The following is a 10273-nucleotide window of genomic DNA, read 5'->3' on the forward strand; positions in this document are numbered from 1 at the left end:
GATGCGGCACCGGTAGTTACCGATGCCGTTAGAATGGACTTTCCGGGACTTTGCGTTCTTGCAGAGTTTGGGTGCAATTGGTACCATTGTGATATTATTATATTTTCTTTATCGGAAAAAGATTATTCGCAATATCATACTTAGCAAACAAACTATATATGATTCGATATATGTGAACACAGAGCTGCCGAACTTAAGTTATCTGAAAGTCCAAGTGTATGGTGAATCACTTATTATATTTCATGTACTGTTTGGAATGGAAATATTTTTTTTTCCCATATGACAACATGTATCGAGCAGCCATGCCTATTGAGTTTAAACAACAATGCTCTCTCTACCATGTGTAATATCAACTGTGCAACCTACTCTGCCTCCTGTTCATGTATGTGACACACGATGCATAGTCCTCTCTCCTTAGAAAACAAAATGTAAATATTATGGCTGAATGATGTAACTCATACCCTTTGTCACTCTGTTTTTAGTTAGCTCGTAACATATTGATTTTCCATACTACAAACACATCATAATTAAAAAGACACATTGCCACCCCGATCTCTGTTGCAACATAGTCTTACGCAAGTACCACTGCGCTCGATTCTTAAATTGCCCGTACACATCAGTGGACTGGCAGTGCACACCATTATTTCAAAGAACTACTGACCTAGCAAACAGTCGCCCGCAGCCTCACCCATACTGACCGTCCTGCTCACTTGCTGAAGACACGCCTCGAGACCAAATATCACCGAAGCTCATCCACAGCCACCTCCACTGTAAATTTATTCCACAGCCACCGGCCAAACCGAGCTCCACCGAGCTCCACCATGGATGAAGCAGCAGCAGACCGCATTTTTGGTGACCAGGACCTCCTGGCCGAGATATTGGCCAGGCTCCCTTCGGCCCGCCAGGTTCTGCGGACAAAGGCTGTCGGCAAGAAGTTCAAGTCGGCAACGGAAGAAGGAAGGTTCGTCGAGCAGTACGTCGAGCACCATCAGCCGTCGATCATCTCCTTCCTGGTGAAGTTCGAGGGCGTCTTCGGACCGTCTTTCCAGCTTTACGACGCAGAGGCTGCACCGGCCGACGACACGGTTGTAGCTCTGCGGGCGCGCATCAACAAGGAGGCGCTGCAGGCTGACCGTGTCGTCGCCGCCCGGGGTGGCTTCGTGCTCAGAGCCAACTGGATCCACCCCGGCAACTACACTGTGAGCTGCCCCACCGACGTCCCCAGGCTGTACACCTTCGCCGCAACGCCGCTGCCGCCGGTACCGCGCCTCCCCGACCAGTACACCGACAACACCTATGGCCAGTTCGGCCTTGTGCTGGAGGCAGGACCTCCGGGAGGTATGGCTTTCTTCAAACTAGACCTGGATGAAGATCGCCAAGTGGCTCGCACCTGCGAGGGAGTCAGCTTAGGTTCTCGTAAGTGTGTCCACGCACACGTTTCCATCTACTCCCATGGTCAGTGGAACCGATACTTCTCTGAGCCAATTAGGTCTAGGGGTAGAGTTTTTTTCCACCGGCACCCATCATGCATCCTGGCTCCCAACTCTCTCTTCCTGGTTTATGTTGTTGGCTCCATAATCAGATTCGACCTTACTGACCACACCTTCCATGTCCTACCAATGCCTGCCTTGCTGAGTGCAGGCGTTAGTTCAGACTTCCAGTATGCAGTTGGGGAGCACAGTGAGGGGGGGATCACTCTTGCTCACTTCATGCAGAGTCACCTCTACACCTGGGCTCTTAAACCTAATGCTGGAGCACTGAATTGGCACATTGTCTCCGTGATAGATATTGTTCAGGCATTTATCTTACAGTTTGGGGTGGGCTTCTGTGTTAACTTCTTCCCCGCGATGGTCGGCAATGATCCAGGGATAGAGATTGAGTTCCATTCAGTTCAGCCAAGAGCTATGTCGCTGGACGGATCCCTAGTTCTCTTGACAGTAGCATTCACCAATGGTCTGTTTGTGCTTGATTCTGCCACTGGGTCGATCACACCGTTGGCACAGATTGATCCCATCGCACCGGTTGCCAATGTCTACACCTTGACAGAGCCGTGGCCACCCCGGTTTGTTTGATGCCAATTATCATGCAGTGTCGCTGCGGGTACATCTAATAGCATGACAAACTATGTGTCGTGCACTGTCCACCTACCAAAACAGTATTAGCAATTTGGTGTAATGCAGTGGATCAGCTGCTGTTTGTTATGAAAATGCATTATGACTTTGCCACAGCAGTGGGGTCAGTATGTAACCCATCAACTATTAGTTGTAACGGATATCTATATATCGAGCTTGGTGTTCTAATATGTGTGAACTACTATTGTTGTAATATGTATGGATTATTGTTAAGTAATGTCATTTCGAACTGTGTTTTCTATATATGTTCGGCTTCTGGATATCTGATTTTTGTCACCTTTTTTACTTTGCTTCCTACCATTTAAGTAATCACCTCCTGACGTGTTTTTCAGCCGTGTAAACCATTGCACTTATATCTGAATAAAGTCCGACACCAACTATTTATCTGTTGGTAGGGTTCATGTGTGACAATATTAGTTATCTTTGAAACAGTTGTCTCCATCTCGCCACATTTTTTGCTACCTCATCCGCATCCGCACCTCAGTAATTGGTGCCCTAAAGTGATGCATACGTAGGAGAAGGCGGAGCAGCCGTCCGCCTTCATCCCTGAAGTCACCTTGCAGCCCACGGCGCCAACATCCTACCATGCCACCACCGTCGCCGCGTCACCTTCCAGCCCACGACGGCACACACCACCAACAACAAAATAGAGATAAGGAGCGCCAGCCCCCCCATGATCGCGTCCATCTGAAACACCAAACGCCGCCTACTCTGTTACAGTTGATTGTTGTCCTTTTGCAGCCATGCATCAGTCATACACATTGTATATATTTCTGTTCAGCATAGTTTCGGTTTTATTAAAGTCATTCATTATTTTATCTGAGCCACATAACGTTGACGGGCACTATATTTTTGAAATTATGGTCCGGTAACATTTTGGTACCAATGTAATATGGCACATGCTATCTACATTCACTGAAATATGTTCCGAAATAAAGTATGAACAAACTTAGGAATCTTTTCTTTCTTTAATAATGTGAATTATTTTATAGAAATCCAATTCATTACAGTATTACATATTCCAAATTTTGTTCTTCTCGCACCAATATAATTCACACATATACCAGGTGATCATCTTTAAAAGTTTCCTTTTCAGAATCATGAGTAATATTACATTCGACGTCTTCCCTCACTGTGGTCCGCGCAAGATCTCGAGAGGCATAGACCCTCGCTGCCCCTGCATCTGCGGCGGACCGCTTCCCTCCGAGGAGACCGCGGGAGATGCCGGTAGGCAGTAGCCTCAACGCCCCATTCTTCGGCGGCAGACTCCTTCCCTCCGAGGCGGCCGCGAGAGATGTTGAGAGGCAAGACAACCTCAACTCTAACAATGGTACCAATCATGAAAGATTTAGGCGGAAGAAAGCTGGAACTTATCATCATTGGATCTTGCGGATGATGTCTATTTATACAGGCTCCAGGTACTGAATCGTCATTCACGCCAACTCTATTCATGCATAAGAATCCTGAATGGCCAGACCACAATATGATTATGATGCAACACTTTTCCACCCCCCTGAGATCAGGAGCTCCACCCCAACCCACATGATCCCGTCCATCTGAAATTCCGACTTTTGCTATGCATCCTGGCCTTTGCCAAGTTAAACCACCGGCCTGCTCTCGTTTCCCCCATCGCCTGCAAGGCCGCCAAGGGAAATTCTTGTCTCACCGCCGCACAGCTGCAGCTGAAGGCACACCGCCACTCCTTTATTTAGAGGAGCGTCGATCCTCCTCTCCCCTCTACCCTCCGACCACCGGAGCAAAAGAGGAACCAAAGAAGATCCTAAATCGGCGGAGATTCAGGCGGACAGATCCCGACCACCACTCCAACTACTAGGCAGCAAGCCCTCTACCGGCATAAAGACACTAACCGTACCTACGCTATTTACTCCGGCACCTCCCCTCAACCGATCTCTACCGGCGTCGTCGACTAGATTGGCTTCAGTATGGCCCGGTTCTTTCGAGACAAGACGTAGGTACTGCAGCGGTGGGATAGGGGGAGAGGGGAAGAATACACCTTGCTGATCCCGAAGGAAGTATCATCCCTAGATAACTGCATGTCACAAAAAGGCCTTAAAAACCCTAACGAGGAAGACAATTGTATCGTCCCCTTCCACTCACTCGCCAACAGTACAGGCCTTGTGGAAGACACTACTAACAACAAACCTCTGACTCCCAAAGCTCCACGGCCTCTATAGACGACCGTGCATGTACAGAACAGCCTCACCAGATCCATCGATCATAGATGTGCCTAGGCTAGCAGCTCTCTGGCTCCGCCATTAGTGGCTTTCCCGAGATTTGGACCGAGCTAGAACACATGTATTCTGACGCGCCATCGCCTCCACCATCTCACCGGGCGATGTGTAAGGATACCCTATAGGGACCTCAGCACCAGCGATCCGAAGATGAGCCGCTAGTACGTTAATCACATTGCACAAGAAGACGATCCATCACAGTGGAGACGTGCACGCCGCAACAGAACCGTGGCATCTCGATGCCTGAGACGCTACATCAGCCGGAGAAGCACGCAGCATCCGGCATGCATACCGCCACCGTGTGAGGGACGAAGCAACCGCCGCCTGAATTGATGCCAATGCTTTGCCCTTCGTTTCTTCCGGCAGCGGCGAGCAGTAGGTGTAGACCCCACCAGAATCTCCCAGGCAATGCTACGAAGGGTTTACGAACAACTTGTATCTGTTGGTTTATCTTATCGTACTGCCTTCTCCAAGGCAATGACCACCATATGGACTTCCCACTGCAATATGACTCTTAAAATAAAAATTTGAAATGTGTAAATATGAGATATTATTAATCACTTCAACCTATAGTATATTAGTAACATTGAGAACATTCATATTTTCGTCAACAAGCATTGCATCAAAGATTCATATCTCACGCTCAACATATATATGTGTACCATATATTTATTGTACATAATTTGTAAGGACTTTTAAGTTCGGTCCCTCTGATATTTTGTTTCCTTGAATAGAATATTGGACAAGAACATCTTTTATGTACATTCAGGAGGAAACTAATAAACTATATTCAATAATGGTCCATTCATAAATTATATAATTGTACAGGATAAATGTCTCGGAAGGCAAACATTGTTCTAAAGTTTTTAATATATGTCAAAGACATTTCTCGCATATCACATCAATAAGGGGTTTTTCTTTAAGAGGACCAGTATGTGCAAATTTTCAACTTCCAACTTCAATATGAATCTTTAAAGAAATATTTGAAACATGTAAATATGAGATATTATTATTGACTTTAACCTAAACTATATTAGTAAGTATGAGAACATTCCAACTTTCCTCAACAAGACTTGCATCAAAATTTCATATATCACGATCAACATATATATGCCTAACATATTTGTATGTAACAGAATTTGTAAGAACCATTAAAGTCGGTCGCTCTGATATTGGAGATTCATACGTGCCATAATAAATATAATACAACAAAGTTTAATATAATGTCAGCATGATAATACAACGAACTACAAATGTAGATATCATTTTTTTAGATAATTGTCTGAATAAAACCCTCTGGTTGTTTTCCATAGTTTCCTTCTAAAGACACCATCTCGTAGAGAATCAGTTTGGTGAACTCCTCTACAGATTCCTGTCATCAATTATCCATGTAGATATTAGTATACTAACAACTTGAAACAAGGGATACTGAACAAAAAATTTATATGTTCTATATTAATAACATACCTCAGTATGTCTTTCCACATATTTCGATCCATCGAAATCTTTTATTGCCAGTAGTGTCAGTATTCCTTCAGGTACCCTTCATTCGAAATAGCAAGTATCAATAAGCATAAAATAGTATGTATGGCAAAGTCATATATATAATTTTCAATTTGGATCAGGGGAAGATGATGCTTTCTGTGCACTAATACCTAGGTGAACAAGACATTATCGGTTCCACAAAGTTAGTCCTGAAATCAGACCATCTTACTTTCCAACCTTCGAATAGAACCTCCACTACCTTTTGTAGACAAGCCTGGATTTTTGCAATGTTTATTTTGTGAATATCTTCTACACTTTGATCTCTCGGCATGACATACTTTGGATCTACAACATGTACTCTCTCTTCTTCCATGTCCCAATAGTAAGCACACCAATTCATTTCAACTAAAGCTGGAACGATGATCTGTCAAGATATGTTACCTTGATAAGATACACTTCTAAATAATGTTTCAAAAAAAATTAGCTTGTTGTCAACATATGTGGAATAAAATCATGGTACTCACGCACATAAGAACTCACCATTCTACATTCAGATATATCATATTCATTGAACATCATAGTGAATTGGTATATTATTGATATGCATTCCAGCGGGTCCTTGTTTTCTAGAACTAGCATCTGCTTAAAAGTAGATCATTAGTACGAACTGGCAGAGATTAGATCAATATATTTCAAGATCATAAATGTGTCATATTTTTATTTTGAATAAAGTTCCCTTGTGTCTTACCGCGAAATCTGATTCCATGATATGCCTCCAACAATGTTTCCTTCTCAATCCATACATAGAACTATCTAGTTGGATTGTTCTCCTAATAGCTATATCAAATGCTTCTGCAGTGAACCTTCTTTTCTTTATGAATATATCCTTAAGGTTAAAGCCATCCAGTTCTATGTACTTGGGCAGAGCGTGCACAATCCAGTTCCTGCAATATGTGAAGTGCTAGATTTTTGAATAATGTATTACTAGATGATTGAGCTGGACAAGAAATAAAATAAAAGTTCATGTTTTTTAGAATAATGTATTGCAAGATGATTGAGCTGTAGAAGAAAGATAATAATGTATTCCAGTTAATTACCTCCTGAGTGTAGATGAATTGTTATTCGCAAGCCAGTCATGTAGATCATTTGTGACACCTGTTCTCACCCTAGACTTGGCTGCCCCACCCATCCACGGATTTGGAGCAAAACCCCTTTGCTTGCATTTTAGTTTACTGAACATGGATTGCTTCAAGTTGTTGTCACTTGGGCACATTGAATTCCCTGATCCATTCTCTATGATGGCAGTAATGTCATGTTCAGAAAGTATGAACTGGTCACATTTTCCAGGCTGAATCGCACTCGCATTATCCTGTTCTACCTTTATTCTCTTTGAACATCCCTCCATCTCTTCTACGAAAAGCTGCTTTCCTACAAGAGGAGTGAACATGCTACCTACAGCTGGTGGTAGGACTTCTATTATAGTTTGTTGTTATAACTATACTATACGAATGAAAAAAATACACCCAAGTACCTTCTTTGTTTTTTCTCGGTGCCCCAATCTCCTTAGCTGACACTCCTCCAACTGAACTGTGACCTGCAGATTTGACGAGTTTCAACGACACTGCACAACATGAGTACTAACTACATCATTGTTATCCGCATTAACGAACATTTAAGTTCAGGATTACCGTCACTCCTGATGCTGCTGTAGTTCGATGATATTTGGAGGGACGAAGTTCCTCTCATATTACTTGCAGGAGCTGCCACATTGGTTGATGTGTGGGTGTGTAGTTTTTGTGATAGGCTCAGATTATCTTGGAATATATTGGCCATAAGTGTCTCCATGTGTACTTCTATCACTGATTTTAATCCTTCTTCATTTAGGTTAATGCGACATCCTTCAAACAATAATTCTTTTGTCTTCCTGACATGATGTATCATACGAGCATTGTGCCACTTCAATGCATCAACTTGGCCATATGATAACTGTGAAAAGTAAAGATATTAGTTCCTACATTTTATGCAAGTACACGAAATTTGTTTGTCAACACTACGTCTTCAGCCTACCTTTTGTTGGATCGATCCTCTCAAATAAGCAGTCAAATAACTTGACACAGCTGGTTGATGTGTTCTGAAAAAAGGGACTTGTACATGTTCTGACCAGGTTGCACTTGGCGTTCCTACAATTTCGTCAGAACGAACTCTCTTCTTGACACTTGCGTCCTGCAATTATTTTCCTATTTCTGTCATGCATTTCATGTAGTAAGTTTAATTTGGAAAATATGCAATCAAATCTTACATTTGTACCACCAGCAGTTGAACTATCGCTGTTGCAGTATGATATATTATTCTCCTGATCTGCATTTATCATCCTTTTAAGAAGCACTAGGTCAAAAAGAGCGATCCTTGGCAACTTATCAGGAGGTAGTGCGAATGTACTTATATCCAAGCTGTCTAGGTATAACACCTGATACATAGAACAACAAACTTAAATTATTATTTCCACACAAAAAATATATGACTATGTGAAAATGCAGAAACCATCACCTGCAGTCCAAGTGTACATCCCGTAACATTCTTTATTGTGTGTTTCATTCTTAATTCATCTTGAACTCTTTTCGCCGACACCATGATCTCATCGATAACAAGTGAACAAAAGTTGTGAAGATGAATTGAACTTGTATCTAGTAAAGAACCCCAGAATTCTTCTATCCCATGATTGGTTCTGGTTTTCGCAACAAGGAAATGTCCAACAACAAAAACAACGAAAGAAACCTTGAATCTATCTTTCTGTTCTTTGTTCATACCAATTGGATAGTCCAGAGTCAGCACATCTTCTGCTACCTTTAGCCCACATGTTTCCATTGCATCTGTGCTTACAGATCCAATAGCAAGTTTTATAAAGTCATTTTTTTCTTCAACAACATTTGTTTCCAATCCAATTAGCTTCTTAGGCCCGCAAGGTATTCCTAATACTCTTTCGATTGCCTTGTCGGTTATCTTAACCTTACACTGTCCATTAACAACTATTGACCTAGATGAAATGTCGACATTGCTTAACAGCCAGACAGTGAATTTCCTTGGAGTTTTGTTTATTTGTGGCATCTGCAGGATTCCACCAAAACCTATATCACGCACTAGTTGTTTCTTCTCATCACTAAATTTGCCAACTACAGCTGCCACCCTTTTGGCTGAACTACGAGATGTCGCTGCATCAACATCAGCCAAGTACCCACTATTTTCCATCTTACTTCCTTTGTAGAACAAGCCTGGTTGCCAGCAGATAAAAACTATCCTACAAATGTGCAGCAGATATAAGTAAAGAAGCTGGAGGAAATATGCCAGAACATACAAGCAAAATGCGAACTACGTGCACCAAAACGATGCAAAACTAATAACCTATAGCTTTGAAGCTCTAAAAAACAGCAGGGCATAGTTCATAAACACTTACTTCTAATAAAACCTACCTTTTGTTCAACCTTCCAGATGGTACACCACATTACTTCTCATTTGGGCATCATGCCTTGCCAAGAAGATGCAGAGAAGACCAATAAGTAAAGAACAGACAGGAAACCTAGCTTCTCTTCTATATATGTGGGTATTTTTTTTCCAAATCATGTGACCGAGATGCACATTTCTATCTCATCTGTAAGTTTGTTGTGCCTTTTCGATGTAGCAGCTCACAATATTGCATAGGTACCACCTTACACGTAAGCAGCACGTCGTTCTATAGCTCCCTATTAAAATAGTGTACCATCAATTCACTACATGTTTGCCATGAGCCATACACAATCCTCCCCACTATTGGTGGAATATGACCATGGGACTGTTCAGCAATAAAGAGAAGCTTAAAAAAAACGTTGCAGGCACAAAGCAGAAGTCAATCTTTGCTTCATCCACGCTAGGGCCACCTTATTTGAAATTCAATTTTGGAGGGAAAATTTTAGACCTACAACTATGGCTCAACAAGTTATATATAACACTTCCAACTCCCAGTGAACTGCCTATCTGATGTGTCGAATGCAACCTAGGTAAAGAAGTGATATCTACAAAATAGTAGAACAATGTCTCACATTTTTGCAGAAGAAATCGAAAAAAGTCCGGCAGTAAGCAGTCATGCAATTCCTACTTTATCCTCTCAAACCTTATCTTCGGTTGATGTAAGTATTTTTCTCTATAATTTATATTTATTTATTTCATGCATAGTTTTCATAATTACTTCTAAATAATTTATATATCAGGCAAGAAGGTCTGTTTCATCGACGGCTTCGTCATGTGAGGATGATGCTGATTCTAACCAAGAAAGGAGTAGTGCATGTAATACAGATTCAGTTATAGCTTTGGTATTACAGGTGATATTACTGATACCTATGATTTTCATTTTATCGGTACTGCATGTCCACG

The 10273-nt window shown here is 42.1% G+C and overlaps 2 protein-coding genes and 1 long non-coding RNA gene across 3 annotated transcripts; 1 reads left to right on the forward strand and 2 right to left on the reverse strand.

The window, feature by feature from the left end:
- Window positions 1-821: 821 nt before the first annotated feature.
- LOC139832399 (uncharacterized) lies at window positions 822-2072 on the forward strand. Its single transcript, XM_071822150.1, has one exon. It carries the CDS (start codon window positions 822-824, stop codon window positions 2070-2072), a length of 1251 nt encoding a protein of 416 aa, XP_071678251.1.
- Window positions 2073-5576: 3504 nt separating this feature from the next.
- Window positions 5577-6125, reverse strand: LOC127309663 (uncharacterized). The gene is made up of 3 exons (XR_007857279.2): window positions 6040-6125; window positions 5852-5927; window positions 5577-5756 (listed from the first exon to the last, which is right to left on the reverse strand). It is a non-coding gene; the product is annotated as an uncharacterized lncRNA (long non-coding RNA).
- Window positions 6126-7919: 1794 nt separating this feature from the next.
- Window positions 7920-9384, reverse strand: LOC127310491 (uncharacterized). The gene is made up of 3 exons (XM_051341161.2): window positions 8417-9384; window positions 8169-8336; window positions 7920-8000 (listed from the first exon to the last, which is right to left on the reverse strand). Exons 1-3 carry the CDS (start codon window positions 9113-9115, stop codon window positions 7920-7922), a joined length of 948 nt encoding a protein of 315 aa, XP_051197121.1. The 5' UTR covers window positions 9116-9384.
- Window positions 9385-10273: the final 889 nt, after the last annotated feature.

This window comes from Lolium perenne, chromosome 6 (assembly GCF_019359855.2).
Source record: "Lolium perenne isolate Kyuss_39 chromosome 6, Kyuss_2.0, whole genome shotgun sequence".
Lineage (NCBI taxonomy): Eukaryota > Viridiplantae > Streptophyta > Magnoliopsida > Poales > Poaceae > Lolium > Lolium perenne.